The sequence below is a fragment of the Chiloscyllium plagiosum genome, chromosome 3, assembly GCF_004010195.1.
Source record: "Chiloscyllium plagiosum isolate BGI_BamShark_2017 chromosome 3, ASM401019v2, whole genome shotgun sequence".
NCBI lineage: Eukaryota > Metazoa > Chordata > Chondrichthyes > Orectolobiformes > Hemiscylliidae > Chiloscyllium > Chiloscyllium plagiosum.
Genome location: NC_057712.1, coordinates 135276648 through 135300212, shown reverse-complemented (window position 1 = coordinate 135300212; position 23565 = coordinate 135276648). Strand labels below are relative to the sequence as shown.

General features: G+C 42.0%; 1 protein-coding gene across 1 annotated transcript in view; it reads left to right on the top strand.

Moving 5' to 3' along the window:
* Positions 1–23565, top strand: part of lbr (lamin B receptor) — a 100033-nt gene that overhangs the window by 66190 nt on the left and 10278 nt on the right. Inside the window, exons 9-12 of the mRNA XM_043687384.1 lie at positions 10205–10308; positions 19997–20122; positions 21940–22108; positions 22229–22309. Of these exons, the coding sequence (XP_043543319.1) occupies positions 10205–10308; positions 19997–20122; positions 21940–22108; positions 22229–22309 (480 nt within the window). The remainder of the gene's footprint in view (positions 1–10204; positions 10309–19996; positions 20123–21939; positions 22109–22228; positions 22310–23565) is intronic.

Below are 23565 nucleotides of genomic sequence, written 5' to 3'. Positions count from 1 at the left end.
AAGTGCTTTTTAACACCTCTCCTAATGGTCTGGCCCTATTCTCAGACTATGCCCCCTAGGTCTAGGGTGGCACGGTGACACAGTGGTTAGCACTGCTGCCTCACAGCGCCAGAGACCCGGGTTCAATTCCCGACTCAGGCGACTGACTGTGTGGAGTTTGCACATTCTCCCCGTGTCTGCGTGGGTTTCCTCCGGGTGCTCCGGTTTCCTCCCACAGTCACAAAGATGTGCGCATCAGGTGAATTGGCCATGCTAAATTGCCTGTATTGTTAGGTTAAAAGGGTAGGGTTATGGGTGGGTTGCGCTTCGGCGGGTCGGTGTGGACTTGTTGGGCCGAAGGGCCTGTTTCCACACTGTAAGTAATCCAATCTAATCCAATCTAATCCAATCTAATCCTTTCCGCAATGAAAACACATGCGCGAGGCATGGTATTCTAACCAGAACTCATCAATAAACACATCGACGCAGATCCCGTCTACCTTCTCTTGAAAACAAAAACCGGAAATGACATCACCCACTCAAAGAAACCAAGACCTATAAATAGAGAGGCTGGACATACCACCAGCGCTTCACCGGAGATTCTCACTGATGTTATCTAGTTATGGTGACAAAATGTCTGAAAACAAATCTTCCAGCTCAGCAAGCTAACTTAATACTTACCGTCAATCTGAGCTGTTAATCGCAAACAACCTGTTACAGTGAAAGGTAAGGCTGATAGGTGTAGGGAATGGTGGATGACTAGAGAAATTGAGGTTTTGGTTAACAAAAGGAAGGAAGCATGTGTCAGGTGTAGACAGGAGAGATTGAGTGAATCCTTGGAGTATAAAGGCAGTCGGGGTATACTTAAGAAGGAAGAAAGGAGGGCAAAAAGGGGACATGAGACAGCTTTGGCAAATAGGATTAAGGAGAATCCAAAGGGTTTTTATAGATACATTAAAGGACAAAAGGATAACTAGGGAGAGAATAGGGCCCCTCAAAGATAGGCAAAGCATCTTATGTGTGGAGCTGCAGGAGATGGTGGAAATACTAAACCAGTATTTTGCGTCAGTATTTACTGTGGCGAAGGACATGGAAGATACAGAATGCAGGGAAATGGATGGTGACATCTTGTCCATATTACAGAGGAGGTGGTGCTGAATGCCTTGAAATGCATAAAAGTGGATAAATCCCCAAGACCTGATCCCTGACCTGGGAAGCTAGGGAAGTGATTGCTGGGCCTCTTGCTGAGATATTTGTATTATCTATAGTCACAGATGAGGTGCCGGAAGATTGGAGGTTGGCTAACGTGGTGCAACTATTTGAGAAAGATGGTAAGGAAAAGCCAGGGAACGATAGGCCAGTGAGCCTGATGTCAGTGGTGGGCAAGTTGTTGGAGGGAATCCTGAGGGACAGGATTTACGTGTACTTGGAAAGGTAAGGACCAATTAGGGATAGTCAGTATGGCTTTGTGTATGGGAAATCATGTCTCATGAACTTGATGGAGTTTTTTTGAAGAAGTAACAAAGAGGATTGATGAGGGCAGACCAATGGACATGATATATGTGGACTTCAGTAAGGTGTTTGGCAATGTTCCTAATGGAAGACTGGTTAGTAAGATTAGATCGCATGAAATGTGGGGAGAACTATCGAGAGAGTGGGACCAATCTTAAATGAGGAATCAAGTGGGCTAAAAGGGGTCATGAAATAACTTTAGTGAGCAGAATTAAGAAGAACCCCAAGGCCTTTTATTCATATATAAGAAGCAAGAGGGTAACTAGAGAAAGGGTTGGCCCACTAAAGGATAAGGAAGGAAGGTTGTGTGACGAATCTGAGAAAATGGGTGAGATTCTCAATGATTACTTTGTATCAGTGTTCACTAAGGAGAGGGACATGATGGATCACGTTGACATAAGGAGGCAGAATGTGTTGGGTAGGCTAAAGGATATTAAGCTGGACAAATTCCCAGGACCTGATGGGATCTATCTCAGGTTGCTGAAGGAGACTAGAGAGGAAATAACTGGGGCCCTGACAGGTATCTTTGTAGCATTCTTAAACATCAGGTAAAGCGCTAGAGGACTGGAGAGTTGCTAATGTTGTCTCCCTGTTCAAAAAGGGTAATAGGGATATTCTGGGTAACTACAGACCAGTGAGCCTGACGTCAGTGGTGGGAAAGTTGCTGGAGAAGGTATTGGGTGATAAGCCCATTCTCTTCCAAATAAAGATAGATCCTATCAGTAATAGGCAACATGGTTTTATGCGGGGGAGATTGTGCCTTACTGACTATAGAATTCTTTGAGAAAGTGACCGAGTTGATTGATTGAAAGAAGGGCTGTAGATGTCATATACATGAACTTTAGTAAAGCATTTTGATAAGGTTTCCCATGGTAAACTAATGGAGAAAGTGAAGTCACATAGTGTGCAGGGTGTTCTAAGTAGGTGTATAAAGAACTGGTTGAGCAACAGGAGACAGAGGGTTGTAGTTGAAGGGAGTTTCCCAAAATGGAGAAAGGTGACCATTCTCCATTTCTGTATTCTCCATTTCTGTATTCTCCAAAGTGGTGTTCCATAGGGATCATTGCTGGCTCTACTCTTGTTTGTAATATACATAAATGATCTGGAAGAGGGCATTTGGTGGTCTGAGCAATACATTTGCAGATGACACGAAGATTGTTGGAGCAGCAGAACGCATAGGGGACTGTCAAAAGAATACAGGACAATATGTATAGACTGGAGAATTGGGCGGAGAAGTGGCAGATTGAGTTCAATCTGGGCAAATGTGAGGTGATGCATTTTGGAAGGTCGAATTCTAGAGCAAACTACACTGTAAACGGAAGAGCTTTGGGAAAATTTGATGAGCAGAGAGATCTGGGAGTTCAGGTCCATTGTACCCTGAAGGTGGCTGCACAGGTGGATAGAGTGGTCAAGAAGGCATATGGTATGCTTGCCTTCATCGGACAGGGTATTGAATGTGAGTTGGCAGATCTTGTTAAAATTGTACAAGACTTTGGTTTGGCCACATGTACAGTTCTGGTTGCCACATTACCAAAAGGATGGGGAAGCTTTGGAGAGGGTGCAGAGAAGGTTTACGAGGATGTTGCCTGATATGGAAGATGCTAGCTATGAAGAGAAGTTGAGTAGGTTAGGATTGTTTTCATTAGGGAAAGAAAAGAAGATTGAGGGGAGACCTGATTTGAGGTCTACAAAATCATGAAAGGTATAGACAGGGTGAGTAGAGATAAGTTTTTTTTTCTCAGGTGAGGGATTCAATAATGAGAGGTCACGTGTTCAAGATGCGAGCAGAAAGGTTTAAGGGGGATACATGTGGAAAGTACTTTACACAGAGGGTGTAGGTGCTTGAAACGTGTTGCCAGCAGAGGTAGTAGAGGCAGGCATGGTAGATTCATTTAAGGTGTGTCTGGACAGATGTATAAGTAGGTGGGAAGCAGAGGGATACAGATCCTTAGGAACTGCACGATAGGTTTAAACAGTGGATTTGGATTGGCTTAGGCTTGGAGGGCTGAAGGACCTGTTCCTGGGCTATAAATTTTCTTCTTCTAGCCATTTGGGTACAGAACTGGCTCAAAGGTGGTGGTGGAGAGGCCTGGAGGCCTGTGACCAGTGATGTGCCACAAGGATTGGTGTTGGGTCCACTGTTTTTTGTCATTTATGTCAGTGATTTGATGTGATCATGGGTATAGTTAGTAAGTTTGCAGATGACACCAAAATTGGAGGTATAGTGGACAGCGAAGAAGGTTACCTCCGAGTACAATGGGATCTTGATCAGATGAGCCAATGAGCTGAGGAGTGGCAGATGGAGTTTAATTCCGATAAATGTGAGGTGCTGTTATTTTGAAAGGCAAATCAGGGCAGGTCTTTTACACTTAATGGGGAGTGTTGCTGAACAAAGAGTGCAGGTTCACAGTTGCTTGAAAGTAGAGTTGCAGGTAGATAGGTTAGTGAAAAAGGTGTTTGGTATGCTTTTCTTTATTGGTCAGACCATTGAGTAGAGGGGTAGGCAGGTCATGTTGTGGCTGTATAGGCCATTGGTTAGACCACTTTTGAAATACTGCATGCAGTTCTGGTCTCCTACCTATTGGAAGGATGTTGCCAGGGTTGGAGGATTTGAGCTACAGGGAGAGGTTGAATAGGCTGGGGCTGTTTTCCTTGGAGCGTCAGAGGCTGAGGGGTGACCTTCGAGAGATTTGTAAAATCATAAGGGGCATGGATAGGGCGAATAGATAAGGTCTTTTTCCAGGGTAGGGGAGCCCAAAACTAGTGGGTATAAGTTTAAGATGTGAGGGGAAAGATGTAAAAGGAACCATGTTTTTCATGCAGAGGGTGTTGCGTGTATGGAATGAGCTGCCAGAGGAGGTTGTGGAAGCAGCTACAATTACTGCATTTAAAAGATATCAGGATGGGTTTCTGAATAAGAATGGTTTAGAGGAGTATAGCCCAAATATGGGCAGCACGGTGGCTCAGTGGTGAGCACTGCTGCCTCACAGCAACAGAGACCCAATTTGATTCCACCCTCTGGTCACTGTCTGTCTGTGTGGAGTTCTCCCCATATTAGGAGAGATTAATCCCACGGAAAAAGAAGCATGGTACAGGGAGGATGAGGCAACCGTGGCTGACCAAGGAGGTCAGGGATAGCGAAGAGCAAAAGAGAAAGCGTATAAGGTGGCGAAGGGCATTGGGAAGCTTACAAAGACCAACAGAGGGCAACAAAAGAAGAAACCAGGAAGGAGAAGATTAAATATGAGGGTAAGCTAGCCAGTAATATGTAAGTGTTTCTTTAGATATATTGTTATGAAGCTGAAGGCATGTACTGTACCTTTGAGAAAGAGAATGATGTTCTGAACTGAAAGATTACAAGCACCTGTGGTATGACTAATGTCCCCATCTGTTCTGAAACATTGAAAATATGTAATATTTTGGCTGTGAAATTGATAATTGAATGGTTTGCTGTTTTGACAACAATTTGAAATTAACCAAACAGTTAAATTATGCCCCAGGAAACTAAAACCCAATTGCGTTTGAATTTTGGTTTTGCCAACATCGAGACAGAAACACCGGGAGATCTAACATTTTGCTGCCTAAGAAATTAGGAAACACTCTCTGTTAAAGGTACCTTTTCATAGGAAACATATTCACAGTAAAAAGAAAGGACAATCCAGAGAGATCTTCAGCCAGAAGAAGAAAGTCACAGAAGATGACAGCGGCTGTGTGGTTTGAAGTTAAGTTGATGTAACTTTAATGTGTCTTATTGGAACAGCATATTGTTATAGCATTGGAGGCAGATAATCAATTTAGAGAGGGGGCTTAGAATTGTGAATAGTTGTTTAATGTTCACTTTTAGAGTTTAAAAAAATTGTTATTTTCTTTAAATAGTCCAATTTTAACAGATTACAAGATGAGGTGAGCTTTTCTTTGTGCTTGGTTTAATTAACAGAGAGGCGTTCATCTCTGCGTTGTAACAATATAAAGGGCAAAAGAGGCAAAAGTGGACATTGGGGCACAGGAGAGATAGTAGTGGGGAACAAGGAAGTGGCTGAGGAACTGAATAATTACTTCGCGTCAGTCTTCACGATGGAAGTCATGAGTAATATCCTAAATGTTCAAGAGAGTGAGGGGGCAGAGATGAGTATGGTGGCCATCACCAAAGAGAAGGTGCAAGAAAAACGGAGTGGTCTAAAGGTAGATAAATCATCTGGACCAGATGAACTACACCCCTGAGTTCTAAGGGAGATAGCTGAAGAGATAGTAGAGGCATTAGTGGTGATCTTTCAGGAATTACTAGAATCAGAATGGGTCTCTGAGGACTGGAAAATCACTAACATGACACCCCTATTTTAAAAGGGAGTAAGACAAAATATGGAATATTACAGACCGAATACCCTAACTTCGGTCATGGGTTAAATCCTGGAATCCATTGTGAATTATGAGATTTCTGAATATTTAGATGTGTATGGTTAAATAGGGCAAAGTCAGAATGGTTTCATTAAGGAGAGGTCATGCTTGACAAATCTGCTAGAATTCATTGAGGAAGTAACAAGCAGGTTAGACCAAGAAGAGTCAATAGATGTTATCTGTCTGGACTTAAAGAAGGCATTTGATAAGGTCCCACACAGGAGGCTACTGAGTAAGATGATCGCTGATGGTGTTAGAGGCAAGGCGCTAGCATGGATAGAAGCTCTGGTCAAAAGCAGAGAGTGGGGATAAAAGTGTCTTTCTTGGGATGGCAGTTGGTGACAAGTGGTGTTCTGTAAGGCTCAGTGTTGGGACAACAACTTTTCACATTGACGATCTGGATGAAGGAACTGAGGGTATTCTGGCTAAGTTTGCAGACAATACAAAGATAAGCAGAGTGACAGATAGCACTGAGAAGGCAGGGAGGCTGCAGAAGGATTTGGACAGTTTTGGAGATTGCGCAAAGAAGTGGCAGATGGGGGACAAGGTGGGAAAATGTGAGGTCATGCACTTTGGTAGGAAGAATAGAGGCGGGGAGAAAGTTTCGAAGTCGGGAGTCTCTTTAAGACAGACAGATTCTTAATTGTCAAAGTGATCAAGGGTTACAGGGACAAAGAGGGAAAATGGGGTTGAGAAACCCATCAGCCATGATAGAATGGTGAAGCAGATTCAGTGGGCTGAATGACCTGATTTCTGCTTCTATGTCTATGCCAGAGACCCATGCCCCATTGCTTGCCCCTGATAAGTTGTCTCCACCAACAGTATCCAAAACAGTATACTTTTTGTTGAGGGGAACGGCCACAGGAGATCCCTGGAATGCCTGCTGGTTCCCTTTCCGTCCCCAGCTACGTTCTTTTTGTACCTGAAATGTGGCTCCCTTCCCTGTAAGTCCTCTCAATGATCCGAAGTTCATCCAGCTCCAGTTCCCTAATGCAGTTTTCGAGGAACTGGAGTTGGGTGCGTTTGCCGCTGATGCAATCAGCAGGGACAGTCATGGTGATCCTTAACTCCCACATTCTGCTGGGGGAACATTCAACTGCCCTAACCACCATTCCCATATTCTAAATTCCCAACGAGACTACTTAAAACTTTTTTAAAAATCTAGTCAACTTACCAATCCAGTGCACAAACTTTTTTTTTGGTTCGAGGAGGAGGATGGCTGAGAGACACTACCAGACTAGTGTTTCGGGTAAAACAACAGCCCAAATATATAACTTCACTTACCCAGCAGTCCCATGTCCGCTCCTGCTCATCGTGCGCTCCACCTGTACACAAGGTAAGTTTTTATACTTTAAATTTACCTTCCCGTCAGCCCCCTGGTCCTTGCTGTTGCCCCTCCCACTGCAACTGCTGCCGAAAAAATGAAAGAATCCCAACCTGTTTAAATTTTACTGATCAGTCAATTCCTCCGTATCAGGGATCAGCTAAATGGATCTTCTCTGAACTTACTCCAATGCACACTATCTTTTCTTGCACAAGGAGATGATAATTGCTCTCAGTATTCCAGATGTGGTCTCCCTAGCACCTTGTACAAGGTGTTAGACATTCCCTCCCTTTATACTCCAATCTCCTTGAAATAAGGGTCAACATTGCATTAGCCTTCCTGATTTGTGCCAGCTTTCTATATTTCGTCTACAAGTTCCCCCAATTTCTTATATGTTGCAGCTTTCTGTACTTGTACTCCGTTTAAATAATATTCTGTTCCTTTGTTCTCTCCATTGAATTTTCTTTGACACCACATCTCAAAACTGTTAAACCCTTACATACGGGGGGGGGGGGGGGGGAAGAAACTGGGGAAACCATTCAGTAGTACTAGTCCTCAGAACTTAATGGGATATTCCTTTTATCTTGCTGTTGTCTGAGCTTTTCACTCAGGTTCTTTTACTTCACGGGGGTACAGAATGACTGGTTCACAAATTTATAAAATGTTGAATTATTGGTTAAAAGCAATGGCTTACAGCAGATAGTGGGAGAAAATAACTTGCATTTTTCAGACTTCAGGTATTTTTATGTAGGGAGTGATCACCTTCCGTTCCAGTCATTTAAGGGTTTCTCACTGTAGCGTTCACACCTCAAGATTTTTTAGATACCCAGGAACCAGTTGGAGAGTTGTCAGGCTGATGCCCTTTGGCATCCGTGATTGGTTAGCCCACTCAAACCAGTCGGTTACTTTTTGTTACCAGCCAAATCTCACTTTGTGTACACACTTCAGAGCCAGGCCTCTCTTACTGCACGCGCGCATGCACACATCTGCCTTGTCAGGCAGCTGTGTAAACACAACTTGCAGTGAGTTTCAGTGCCTTGTTTTGTTAGAGTACAATCATTGTTTTCTCAGTCTCTTGCTGTGAAACAGTCCTTTTCCCAAATCCAATCCGCAATCAATGATAAATGAATATAAAATGAGCAGCTCCCTGTTCATTGTTTGCCTATCTTTAAGTGTCACATGCCTTCGTTTTGTGACTCATTTGATTTATGTGAAACTTTTAAGTACTGCTGAACATGTAACTGTTTTGTGATGTTTAAAATGACCAAGTTTAGTCGGTAGAATGTGACCTGACCTTTACAGAGCTATGCTGATTAGCCCACATCTTAAATGTTTTCAGGGAGCAGTTAGATCTAGTTCTTAAAGTTAAATGGATCAAAGGGTATAGGGAGAAGGCAGGAACAAAGTACTAACTTGAGTGTTCAGTCATTATTATTAGTGAATGGCCAAGTAGGCCCAAGGGCCAGCAAGCTGACTCCTGTTCTTCTTTTCTTTCTAAGGCCTTGAATTTACCAACACAATTCAATCTCTTGACCTTAGGAATACTTTTAGCTCGATTTCCGTTCACAGTAGCGTTCAGTTACTCCTTCCCAAAGCTGCTTCAATATTCTAGATTCATAATTAGACATCAATTCCATTATAACATCAGAAGATAAACTTGTTGAATCCCCATCTTTCTAACAATTACTGTTAATATTCCTGTGATCTATATTGTCAAAGTCTGATGAGTTTGTGCCTCTGAATGTTTCATTACTATTTCTCCTAATTCAACCTTCTGAAATGTGAGACTAAGTATTTCTGAATCCCTGACACTTCCTCACCTAAGTACAAGATGACCACCTTATTTCTGTGTGTACCAATCTTTTCTTTGAGCAGCTTTTTTTAAACTTTTCTCACACATTATAAAAGCCCTTTTTATTTAACCGCCTTCAAACTGATCACTTATGCTCCACCTTAGTCATCTAAATATCCCTTCTTGATTCCTTGCTAAGCTTTTTATATTTCAAGCAGTTTTCTCCCCATATTGAACATATTTGAATTTTGTGCATGGTAAAGTATCTCATAGGAGCATTAATCCATTGTAGTTTTGCACTATCAGGACAGGTGACTGAAAACTTGGTTAAGTCAAAACAATGGAGTATCTTAAAGGAGAGGGAAGTGTATTTGCAGAGACTAGCAAGGCAGTTCCAGAGCTTGCTGTAAAGGTTATTTTTCATGATTAATTATCAGAGCGTTTGCTTTTACAACCTCCTCTATATTCATAATCTAAATGGATTTAGTTTGTAACTTACCTTTGTAATGATCATAACTGGGTCAAAATAAGGGTTTGCAGATAATCACCCAATAAAACTTGAACCTATAAATTCTATGAAAATGTAATCTTGTTTAAATTTTTGCACCTCTGTATTAACAACTCAGAGGTGTTCAGTGAGGCATGAGCCTTGACAAACTGCAGGCAACCACCTTTATGATCACCTATGACAGTTGCAAAGACTGCCTATATGTAAATCGCTTTCTGTTCCTTCTTCCAAATCTCCTGTTTTTGCTGCCACCTCAATGTAGAATTAGTTTATGCTAAATATTGGCTATCTGAGCAAGGTTCTAAGCTACCAATGGTATTCTCCTTTTGTTCTGGACCAGACTGCACTGTTTCATTATCATTTTACCCAAGGAAATTAAATACAAACTGATCCACTGACAGCGAACAATTCGGAAACAAATGTGTAGACAGTTGAAGTGAAAAGTTCCTATTTTAATTAAATGAGCATATCTGATGTCATAGAATCATACAGTATGGAAACAAGCCCTTTGGTTCCTGCCAGCATTTGGTCCATATCTCTTTTCAACCTTCCTATTCATATGTCTTTCAAATGTTGTAATTGTACCTGCCTCTACCACTTCCTCAGGCTTGTTCCATACACGCACCACCCTCTGTGTAATTACTATTATAAATAAAGCACACATTGTAATTACTTCGTCTGTATTGGTTTGCAGGTAGTTTTATTTATGACTTCTTTATTGGGCGTGAACTGAATCCTCGTATCAGAAACTTTGATCTGAAGTTCTTCTGTGAATTACGTCCAGGTTTGATGGGCTGGGTGAGTTTGAAGCATCTACTGACTAAACCATAAGATTACAGAGGAACCTCGATTATTCAAAGGACATGGGAGGGCAGTATTTCACTCGGCTAACCGAATCCTGGATTAGCGAATGCCAGATAGCTTAGTTTAGCTGAGCATTGGGACACTGCAATCTTGCTGGATAATCCGATATTCGGATAATCAAATGCTGGGTAATCGAGGTTCCTCTGTATATTTTTGAATTCTAAATTATATTTGCAAGTCTTCTGGTTCTGTCCTTCACTAAGTTTCCTTATACTTCTACACTTTATTGTCCTGTTTCTCATAACATTCCCAAAGCTAAATGTAAGTGTGTGTCCAGTCAGCAGCCACTTGGGAAAGCCTTGAGGCCCACTCCTTCCAGCTTCATCACTGAAGTTAAAGATTTAATCAAGTTACTCAAAAGTCCTCCATTTATTTGCTTGATGGACACTAATTAACAGAAAGCATTGAATAGCTTTAACTACTTAATATGAGCTAATAATTATTAGAATTAAATCAATTCTAACTACAGTAAAACTGAAATGTGAATTATTAACATGTAGTTCTGTTACATGCTACTATAAGCCTCTTATTAAACAACTACTCTTGCATAGAGGCAGCCACAAACAAACAGATATTATGGATGGAAGAAAATAAAATCTGGGGAGAAACTGTTCAATGGCATCAATCAACAAGATTGATTGAGGTGTCCCTTATGCTTTCTCTCAAATCTTCTGATTTCCAGATTTTTCTAGTTCTTTGCCGAAGTCACGGATGGACTCATTTATTCAATGTTTCAGTTACTGGTTAAGACGCAATAACTTACAGGTAGCTATCCTCCAGTTTTTGGTTACTTCAATACAAAGCGAGAGAGAGAGAGATCCTGTTTGTTTTGCAGTCTGGAGGCCTCTGCCTATAAATTGCTCACAAGCTGTCTATTGCCCAGGAGCCAGTCAGAAAGTTGTTGTGATGCTAGGACTCCTGGCCTATGCAACTGGTCTGAATTGCACAAGCCAGTCAGCAATCTGTCTCTGGTTAAAGGTTATTCTGTTCATACATGATTCCTTTGTTAATCCCCTCCACAATTGCTTGAATAAAGCAAAAGTATAAATACAACTCGCAATGAGTTCCAGTAACTTGGTTTTTAAAAGTGCAGTAATTCCTTCCACAGTTCTTGGTTTAAAGCTGTCCTTTCCCTATTTTGGCTCACAGTCCAAAATATATTAAACTAAAAAGATGTGATCTTTATCGTCCATGTGTTGAGTTGGCCTGATCCTGATTTCTGTTAAATCAAAGTGGATTTATGTGCTAAGAGGTGAAGGTAAAATGATTCTATGTCTCTGGTGACAGCTTAGTTTAGACTTTTAAGTGCTACTGTACTCAATTGCAAGCTCTTGTGCCACTCCAACTATTCAGAATCTCAGAATATGCACAAGCCTCAAGTTCAGCATGAGTGCAATCTTTTTTAAAATATTTTCTTTTTTAAAATTCAAAGCCTTGAGAAACTTGAATGCTTCAAGGTAATGTCTCGTTTTCTTGGGGAAAAAAAAACGCACCAATATCTGTTTAATTTTGGTGCAACAATGAATTCATCAGCTTGGGATGATTAATCATTTATGCCTTTAATCTACTCAATATACCAAACAAAATTCTTAATATTGCAGTTTGTATGAATGAAATGAAGTGACAGCTCCTAAAATGCGGTTTGGCCAGTAAAAGTTGCACAAAACGTGAATGTTTGAATACAAATGCAGATTTTGAAATCCTTTGCTTGTAATACCACAGAATCACAAAAATAATACAGTGCATTAATCTGCACCAGTTCTACAAATGACCACTGTGACAAAGAGCCATTCTCTTGCTTTCTCTAAATGCCATTGCACATTTTCCTTCTATTCAAATAATCATCTAATGCCCTCTTAAATTGGTCAATTGAACTTGCCACCACCATACATGAAAAAGCTTTTTATTAGTCACTTTAAATCTTTGTCCATATGTTCTTGATCATTTTACATGCAAGAATAGTTTCTCCCTATCCAGTCTGCTGTCTGTTCATGATTTTAAAAGCATTTGTCAGATCTTTGCTTCCTTCTCTCCAAGAAGCTCAGTCCCCATCCTTTCCATTCTGTTCTCATAATTGAAGATATTCTTGCCTGGAATCATTCTTATAAATTTTTCTTGCACTCTCTACACTTTCCTGCAGTGTGGTGCCCAGAGCTGTACACAACATAGTAGCTGATGTCTTATACAGAATTAGCATAACCTTGCTGTTGTGCAGTGTCTGTTAATGAAATCCAGGTTACTGTATGCTTTATTAACTACTGTCTTCAGCTGTCCTGCCACTTTGAATTTTCTATGCACATATACAATTGGGTCCCTCTGCTCCTCACCCCTTTTAGAATTATTTCCCTTATTTCATCTGTCCCAAGTGTTTTCATCCAAATGCAACATCTTACATTTCTGTGAGGTAAGTTCCATTTGTCACCCATCTGCCCACTCCTCCAACTTTTCTATGTCCTGCTGAAGTTTGATCCTGTCCTCAAAGTTTATGACACTTCTAAGTTCCATATCATCTGCAAACTTTGAAATTGCCCCCTTCACATCAAGATGTAGATCATTAATACATATCAGGAAAAGCATGGATCCCAATACTGACCCTGGGAACCTTCATTACAGGCATTCTATTAATCTGAAAAATACCTATTACACTCCCTTTCTTATCACTCAGTAAATTTTCTATCCAGATTGCTACTGGCCCTTTTATTCCATGACCGATAACATTTTTCACAAATTGATGTGAGTTATTTATGTTGATGCAAGTCAACAACATCAATCATCAGCCCTTTCTGTTAGCTATTTGAAATAAACTTTTTGATAGACATGAAATCTGTTACTTTACTAATCATTACTTTTACATGTGAGAATTCTATTCTGAAGAATTGTTTCTGGAAGTTTTCCCGACACTGAACTTAAACTGAGCACACAATATAAGTTGTGCCATTACTGGTTACCTTTTGTGACCAAGGATCACAACCAGTCACCCATGTTACATAGAACAATATAGTACAGCACAGGAATATGCCCCTTGGCTCACAATGTCTGCCAATTGTGATGCTGTTCTAAATTTATCCCATCTGCCTGCACATGATCCATATGTCTCCATTCCTTGCTACGTTATGTGTCTGTCGAAATGCCTCTTAAACTTTGCTATCATATTTGCATCTACCATCTACATTGGCAGTGCATTCCAGGCACCCTTTTTAATAAATAACTTTCTTTGAATATCTCCTTTAAACTTTTCCCCTCACTTTAAACCTATTCTCATCTGTATTTGGCATTTGCATCCTGGGAAAAAGACTGACTATACAACCTATCCATACCTCTCATTACATAATTAAATCAGGTCATCCTTCAGCCTTTGACACTCCAGAAAAAAAACGATTCAAGTTTGACCAAACCCTCCTAACAGCTACTACGCTCCAATTCGAGCAATATACTGGTAAACCTCTTTTGCAACCTTTCTAAAGTTATCCGTGTACTTTGATATGGCGACCGGAACTGCACGTACTATTCCAAATATAGTCTAATTAAAGTCTTGCATAGCTGCAATGTGACTTGCCAACTTTTATACTTAGTGCTCTGACAGATGATGGCATGCATGCCACATGTAGCCTTTACTCCCTTATCCACTTATGTTGCCACTTTCAGGGAGCTATGGACTTGCACCCAAAAATTCCTGTGTCTTAAGGTTCTGGCTTTTTACACTATACTTTCCTGTTGTATTTGACCTCTCAAGCTGGATCATCTCATACTTGCCTGGATTAAACTCCATCTGCTATTTCTCTGCCCAGCTTTCCAACTGATCAAGCTGCATCCTTTGATTTCCTTCCTCATTTTCATAACTCCATTAATTTTTGTGTCATCTGTGAATCTACTAATCAGATCACTTATATTTTCATCCACATCATTTATGTACATATATAAAACAGAGTCCTAACACTGATCCTTGTGTAATGTCACAGTTCACAAACCTCCAGTGAAAAATTGTCCCCTCCACAACTACCCTCTGTCTTTTATGACCATGCAGATTTTGTACCCAACTTGCCAACTCCAAATGATTCCGTGCAATATGATCTTCTGGACCATGAGAGACTTTGTCAAGTGCTTTATAGTGTCCATGTAGGCAACATCCACTGCCCTACCTTTATCAATCATCATCTTCACTTCCTCAAATACTCAAGCAAGTTTTTGAGACAAGACCAGTCCTGCAAAACACCATGAATGATTTTCAGTAATAAATTCATTCATCTCCAAGTGCGAGCAAATCTTGTCTCTGAGAAACTTCTCTAATAATTTCCCTACCACTGACGTAAGCTTATCGGCTTGCAATTTCCTGGATTATCCTTGTTGCCCATCTTAAACAAAGGAATAACATTAGTTATTTGCTAGCCTTCTGGAGCCTTGCCTGTGGCTAAACACGATACAAAGATTTCTGTCAAGGCCCCAGCAATCTCCTCCCATGCCCCTCTCAGTATCCTGGATGAGATGTTAATGCACCCAACACCACTTCCTCTTTAATATCGACATCCCTTAGACTATCAATAAACTCCTCCATAATCTTACCATTATCCATGCCCTTCTCCTCAGTGAATACCGATGTGAAATATTTATGAAGGACCTCAACCACTTCCTCTGGCTCCATGTGTAAATTCCCCCTTTGTTCTTGAGTGGACCCTATCCTTTCGAGTCGAAGAGTGTGGTGCTGGAAAAGCATAGTTGGTCAGGCAGCATCCAAGGAGCAGGCGAATCAACATTTTGGACATAAGCTTCGGGGCGGCATAGTGGCTAACACTGCTGCCTCACAGCGCCGGAGACTCCGGTTCAGATCCTGCCTCAGGCAGCTATCTATGTGGAGTTTGCACATTTCTCCCCGTGTCTGCGTGGATTTCCTCCCACACCAAAAATGTGCAGGTTAGGTGAATTGGCCATGCTAAATTGCCCATAGTGTTAGGTGAAGGGATAAATGTAGGGGAATGGGTCTGGGTGGGTTGCTCTTCGGAGGGTCGGTGTGGACTTGTTGGGCTGAAGGGCATGTTTCCACAATAAGTAATCTAGTCCAATCTAATAAACTCTTCATCAGGAATGAGGCTATCCTTTCCCTAGCTATCCTTCTGCACCCATAGTATCCCATGGCATTTTATACATAATCCTATTTGCCAAGGATGTTTCATGGTCTCTGCTGGCCTTCCTACATTCTTGTTCAAGTAGTTTTCTGCTTTTTGTACTTGAGGGTTTTGTCTTACATATGACGGATTAGGGAGAACACAAAGGCATTTTACACCTATGTGAGGAATAAGGGAATGGTCAAAAAAAAGAGTAGGGCCAATCAGGGATAGCATAGGGAACTTGTGTGTGGAGTCTGAGGAGGTAGGGGAAGCCCTAAATGAGTGTTTTTGCTTCTGTCTTTACGAAAGAAACGAACTTTGTAGTGAATGAAACCTTTGAAGAGCAGGTGTGCATGCTGGAATGGATAGAGATAGAGGAAGCTGATGTGCTGAAAATTTTGTCAAACATTAAGATTGACAAGTCGCCAGGCCCGGACCAGATTTGTCCTCAGCTGCTTTGGGAAATGAGAAATGCGATTGCTTCACCACTTGCGAAGATCTTTGCATCCTCGCTCTCCACTGGAGTTGTACCTGAGGACTGGAAAGAGGCAAATAGGGAAATCCCCAGCAATTACAGACCAGTAAATCTCACGTCTGTCGTCTGCAAGGTGTTGGAAAGGATTCTGAGGGATAGGATTTATGACCATCTGGAAGAGCATGGCTTGATTAAATGCAGTCAACACGGCTTTGAGAGGGGCAGGTGATGCCTCACAAACCTTATCGAGTTCTTTGAGGATGTGACTAGAAAAGTTGATGAGGGTTGAGCTGTGGATGTGGTATATATGGACTTGAGCAAGGCATTTGATAAGGTTCCCCATGGTAGGCTCATTCAGAAGGTCAGGAGGAATGGGATACAGGGGAACATAGCTGTCTGGATACAGAATTGGCTGGCCAACAGAAGACAGCGAGTGGTAGTAGAAGGAAAATATTCTGCCTGGAAGTTAGTGGTGAGTGGTGTTCCACAGGGCTCTGTCCTTGGGCCTCTACTGCTTGTAATTTTTATTAATGACTTGGATGAGGGGATTGAAGGATGGGTCAGCAAGTTTGCAGACGACACAAAGGTTGGAGGTGTCATTGACAGTATAGAGGGCTGTTGTAGGCTGCAGCGGTACACTGACAGGATGCAGAGATGGGCTGAGAGGTGACAGATGGCGTTCAACCTGGATAAATGCGAGGTGATGCATTTTGGAAGGTCAAATTTGAAAGCTGAGTACAGGATTAAGGATAGGATTCTTGGCAGTGTGGAGGAACAGAACTTTAATTAGACTATGTACCTTGGTGTGCAGGTACATAGATCCCTTAAAATGGCCACCCAAGTGGACAGGGTTGTTAAGAAAGCATATGGTGTTTTGGCTTTCATTAACAGGGGGACTTTTCTTTCAGCCTCATGGAAACATGCAGGTCCTGAAATCTGATCGATTGGCCTTTAAACGACTCCTACATGTCAGATGTTGGTTTAGTCTCCAAAGTCACCCCAATCTAATTTCACCAGTTCTTTCCTGATACTCCTCTGCTACACTAGTTTTGAACCCTCCTGAGTGGCACTGTTAAACCCCCCCTGCAGGTGTCACCTGCCCTGGAAAAATCTCAATGATCCAGACATCTCAAGCCCTCCTCTGACTCCACCCTTTTTAGCCATGCATTCAACTATACTACCTTCCTATTGCTAGCCTTACTAGCAGGTGGTGCAAGTGCAGAGGTCCTGTTTTTTTAACTTATCTCCCTAATCACTTTGTAGGACCTCCCCTCTTTTTTTTCTGCCTGTGTAACTGGTACCAATATGGACCATGACCTCTGACTACTCACCTTCTCCTTTCAGAATGTCCTGTGCCTGCTCCGACATCCTTGACCTGACAGCAGGTGGTAGCATGTCATTCTGCAGTCTTAATTGCCACCACAGAAATGCATTTCTGTACCCCTGACCATAGAGTCCTTTATCATGCCTGCTTGCCTATACCTCAGATCTCCCTGCATTACAACAAGCTAGTCGTAGTACCGACTGTTGCTTTTCCTCTGAGAGGTCATCCTCTCCAACAGATTCCAAAGTGGTATATCTGTCTGAGAGGAGAATAGCCACAGTGGGCTCCTGTACTATGTGTTGAAAAATGTGGTGCTGGAAAAACACAGCAGGCCAGGCAGCATCTGAGGAGCAGGAGAATCGACGTTTCGGGCATAAGCCCTTCTTCAGGAATGTACTGTGTGCCCATGCTTGCTAGTCTTGTGGTTGGTCACCCACTGCTTTTGTGTTTGTGTATCCTTTGTTTGTGGTATGAACGGCTCACTTAACATCTTATTCATGACGTTCTCAGCCTCGTAGATGCTCCATAGTGAGTGCATCAGCAGTTCCAGCTGCTCCAGAGGCAAATCAGGACCTTGCAACTGAGCATACTTTCTGCATATGTGGTCACCATTTTCTAATTGGAAATGTCTCTGATTTCCCACATACTGCAAAAGGAGCATTTCATCAGCCAAGTTTTGTCACTTTAAACGTCAGCAACTACAGACAATAAACTGATTACACAACCTTATCCACTACTCACCAAAATTAGATTAGATTAGATTCCCTACAGTGTGGAAACAGGCCCTTCGGTCCAACCAGTCCACACCAACCCTCCGAAGAGTAACCCACCCAGACCCATTTCCCTCTAACTAATGCACCTAACACTGTAGGCAATTTAGCATGGCTAACTCACCTTATCTGCACATCTTTGTGACTGTGGGAGGAAACCAGAGCACCCAGAGGAAACCCACGCAGACACAGGGAGAATGTGCAAACTCCACACAGACAGTCGCCCAAGGCTGGAATCGAACCTGGGACCCTGGTGCTGTGGGGCAACAGTGCTAACCACTGAGCCACCGTGCTGCCCTGATTAAATTTCTCATTTTTTTTTTTGTTCCTAACAAAGTGCATGCCACAAAAACCAGTGCATACTGTAATTCCCACTAGGTATGACTCTGTCTCGGGACTTGGTTCCTGAGTAGCCAAGCCTATGTTACTTGTTGAGTTGTAACATCACCTCCAGAGCTCCGCCTCTGGATTCCGCTCCTGCTACTGCTCTGACTGACTTTGATCCAGGCCCCCCTCCTCAAGTATTTGTCCAGAAGCTCCTGCTCTTGTTTGCTCCCAGGTTCACTCTGCTCCTGCAGCTGCTCTGACTGACTGTCATGATAGGAAGTATTCACCTTTTAGAGCTAACTTATTCTTCAAAACATACAATGTTTTGGCCTCAACTGCTTTCTGTTGCAGAGAATTCCACCGCCTCACCACTCTGAAGATGTTTCACCTCATCTGGTGAATGGTAGACCTTAAGGAGTGTAGTAGAACAGAGGGACCTTGGAGTTCAGGTTCACAGGTAGGCAGGCCAGTGAAGGAGGCTTTTGGTACACTGGCCTTCATCAGTCAGGGCACGGAGTATAGAAGTTGGGAAGTTATGTTGCAGTTGTACAGGACTTTGGTGAGGCCGCACTTGGAGTATTGTGTTCAGTTTTGGTCACCTTATTATAGGAATGACTTGGAGATGCCGGTGTTGGACTGGGGTGTACAAAGTTAAAAATCACACAACACCGGGTTATAGTCCAACAGGTTTAATGGGAACTAGCTTTCAGAGCGTCGCTCCTTCATCACTACCACCTGATGAAGGAGCGATGCTCTGAAAGCTAGTGTGCTTCCAATTCAACCTGTTGGACTATAACCTGGTGTTGTGTGATTTTTAACTTTGTTATAGGAAGGATGTTATTAAACTAGAAAGAGTGCAGAAGAAATTTACAAGGATGTCACCTGGACTCAATGGTCTGAGTTAATAGGAAGAGGTTGGACAAGCTAGGATATTTTTCTTTCGCGCCTAGGAGACAGGGACCTTTATAGAGGTCTTTATAATATCATGAGGGGCATGGATAGGGTGAATGCACTTAGTCTTTTTCCCAGGGTTGGGTAATTGAACATTAGAGGGCATCAGTTAGAGGGGAAAGAATAAAAGGCAAGCTGAGGGACAATGTTTTTACACAGAGGATGGTACACATATGGAATGAACTGCCAGCGGAAGTGGTTGAGGTGGGTACATTAACACCATTTAAAAGGCAAATACATGGTTAGGAAAGGATTGTAAGGAAATAACTGCAGGGAAAATGGGGTTAGCGTGGGTGGACATTTTGGTTAGCATGGACCAATTTGGGCCAAAGGGTTTGTCTCTGTGCTGTCGGATGCTAAGACTCTTATCTTGTACCCTCACACTGTGACTGTTGTCTCTGCGTGCCCCAGTCATTGGGAACATTTCTTCCTGTATTGACTCTGTCTAGTCCTCCTATAATTCTATAGATTTCTGTGAGATCACCCCTCATTCTTGTAAAAGAAAAGGTCTGCTGTTCAAGTGGATGAGGTATATTTCAGGGTTCTGTAAAATTAAAGTACTTTTGTAACATCTCAGAGTAAAATATGTTTTTGACTGTTAAGGTCTGCTGTATAAGAACATGTGTTGATGTTTTTAACTATTTTTCAGTGACTTTTATTGAAAATTTTGCAGGCTGTCATTAACTTGGGATTGCTGTTTGCTGAGATGGAAGTGCAGGGCCGTGAGGCGCCCTCATTGGCGATGATACTGGTTAACAGTTTCCAACTTCTGTATGTGATGGATGCACTCTGGAATGAGGTATATAAAATTCTCATTAGCTATATTAACTTTTAAAATGCTGGCTTCCTACTGCAGCTTATGGATTGTGATAGTTGGCAGCAACCATGTTAGTGTTTGTGGCCTTTGAAGGAGAAAGACAGCCAAAGTTCCAACTCTGATCATTGTTCCAATCACCTTAGGTTGAAGTCTGTGTGTAGACAGTGTGCTAGGATGGCATCAGACATAGTCATTGCTGATATTCCCTGGGACTGATACGTGAATATTGGTTGCATAGCCAAGGTATCAGAAACGAATGGGCATTTCATGGTCTAATAAGAGGTTGTTTAGGAAGCAGTGGTTAACTATTTGGAGTAAATAATTTGGCATTGAGAATGAGGGAGTATTGCATGTTGGGGTCAGAGGAGGTGTTCTTCGGACTCTTTAGCTGGTTAGATCTTTGAACTTTACAGTCTGTTCTGATATAATGCGATAGTTCTGTTCTTGTGTGATCTCACGTTATAAGAAAATCATAGAATAGCAGCATCATTTAAACTAATGGGACCAGAATTGTGTTATAGCCAATACATGTAAGGAAAGTTCACGTTCTACAAATAACGATCTAAATTCTTCAATTGCGGTAAAGCAAATTTGTGTTGAAGAGATGCGTGTTCTAGCAGAACAGACAGTACAACTTGAAGGTTTCTAATTTTATCCCTGATGGTTGCTGTTATCTGCTGCCAGGGGTGGTAATGGCCTAATGGTATTATTGCTAGACTGTTAACCTGGAAATCCAGGTAAGGTCCTGGGGACTTGGGTTCAAATCCTGCCATGGCAGATGTTGGAATTTGAATTCAATAAAAATCTGCAAGTAAGAATCTAATGATGATCATGAAACCATATAGGTTGTCAGAAAAAACCTGCATCTGGTTCACTAACTTTCTTTATGGAAGGAAAGTGCTATCCTTACCTGGACTAATGTGACTCCAGACCCACAGCAATGTAGTTGACTCTTCACTGCCTCAGGGCAATTAGGGATGGACAATAGATGCTGACCTAGCCAGTGATGCCCACAACCTGTGAATGAATATGAAAAAGATGGGATGAGAAGGGCTGCTCCTCAGTGCCCTGGGTTAGGCCAAAACATATTCTGCAGTACATCCCATCCTTGCAGCTTATTGCTTGTAAAGTGTGTTTGTCTGATTGCTGGGTTAAGATACGACTTTGCTCAGCTGGGTTGCTTTTCAGACGTTTGGTCTTCTGCCAGCACCTGCTGTAAGTTCATGTAGCTTGAAAGGTTGCTAAGGCCTGGAAACTCGACTCCTGTCCCAGCAAGGAGACATACTGACATATAAACTAGGTGCAGGATTGGGCCATTCAGCCCCTCAAGTGTGCTCTGTAATTTTATTAGATCTGTTTGTGGCCTCAACTCTACATTCCTGTATAGTCTCCTATAACTCTGGACTCTTTTGTCAATAACAAATCTATTTAACTTGGTTTAAAAAGTATAGTGACCCAATCTGCTCCATCTCTTGGAAAGAGAGTTTCAACAATCCTCAAAGGAAAGCATTCACTTAATTGTCATCTTAAATAGGCGACACCTCATGTTCAAACTATGTCCCTTAGTTCTCCTCTCTTTCAAGGAAACAGCCGCTTGGTGTCCATTTTGTCAAGACCCTTGGGGTCTTGCATGTTTCAATCAGGTCATTTTTTGTACTTCTAAATGACAATGGGTGCAGACTGAACATGCCTATCCTCTTGGAATGGGGAACGTGGTGTAAATTATTAATGTTGAACGTTTCTTCAGATTGCAGGATTAATGCATCTCCAGAGTTTCATTTTCTTGATTTTTAACACAGGCAGCAATTCTGACCACCATGGATATTGTGCATGATGGATTTGGATATATGCTGACATTTGGAGATCTGGTCTGGGTACCATTTGTATACAGTCTACAGGCTTTCTACCTGGTTAATCATCCGAATGAACTCAGCTGGCCTGCAGCTCTTGTGATCATTGCACTCAATAGTAAGAACATTTAGAGAACTTTTTGCTTTCTAGTGACCAAATGCAGAATACGGTGCATTATTTACCACTGTGTTCCAGCTGTCATATGTTGCATGGTTGACGATGTTGGTTATGTTACAGCTGTTGGTTATATCATATTCCGAGGAGCGAATTCACAAAAGAATGCTTTCAGAAGGAATCCTCATGATCCCAAACTGGCAAGTAAGTACCAAGGGTGTCTCAAGAGTCAGTGCGTGTGTGTTTTTTGAAGAAGCTGCACTGTCAATTCCAACAATGTGTGCTATTGTAAATGCAATAATTTATTTGTGACACAAAAATACTTCACTCGTCTTTAGGTTTGTTACATATTCAATATAAAGCTTTAATATAATGTCAGCGTATTTGTGTGTCATTCCCTACAGTAGTTTGCAGCTTGCATGATCTGTTTGTATTTCAAATGATACATTCCTCAGAAGTGAATGATATGTGGCCTATTATCGCTCCCAATTCATGGGCTTTAAGAAGCAAATTTATACATGGAAAATCAGAGCAGAAGTAGACAGGCTAAATAGTCACCGTAGGAATATAGAAGGAGGAATAGGCCGATGAACTTGAATGAGATCATGGCTGATCTGTGGCCTAACTGCATATACCTATCTTTGGCCCATGTCCCTTAATCCCTTGCTGAACAAAAATTTATCTGACTTGGATTTAAAATTAACAACTGATCTAACATCAACAGCTTTTGGAAGAGCGTTCTGAAAATCTACCGCCTTTTTTGTTTGTATGGAAGTGCTTTTTAACACCTCTCCTAATGGTCTGGCCCAATTCTCAGACTATGCCCCCTAGGTCTAGGGTGGCACGGTGACACAGTGGTTAGCACTGCTGCCTCACAGCGCCAGAGACCCGGGTTCAATTCCTGCCTCGGCAACTGTCTGTGTGGAGTTTGCACATTCTCCCCGTGTCTGCGTGGGTTTCCTCCGGGAGCTCCGGTTTCCTTCCACAGTCCAAAAATGTGCAGGTTAGGTGAATTGGCCATGCTAAATTGCCCGTAGTGTTAGGTGAAGGGGGTAAATGTAGGGGAATGGCTCTGGGTGGGTTGTTCTTCGGAGGGTCAGTGTGGACTTGTTGGGCCGAAGGGCCTGTTTCCACTCTGTAAGTAATCTAAATCAATTCCCCAACCAGTGGAAAATGTTCATCTTTATCTACTCTGTCTTTTCCTGTTAATATCTTGAAGATTTTTATCGATCATCTCTAAATTCTAGAGAAAAAAGGCCTAATTTGTATAATCTATCCAGTTAACTTCAACTCTGAAGTCCAGGTATCATTTTTGTCAACCTATCGTGTACTCCAACCAAGGTTAATATATTCTTCCTAAGGTATGGGGCCCAGATCTGCGCTCTCTACTCTAGGTGGGATCTGACTAGGGTTTTGTTTAGCAGCATAACATCTGCATTGATATCCAGTCTTTTGGACAT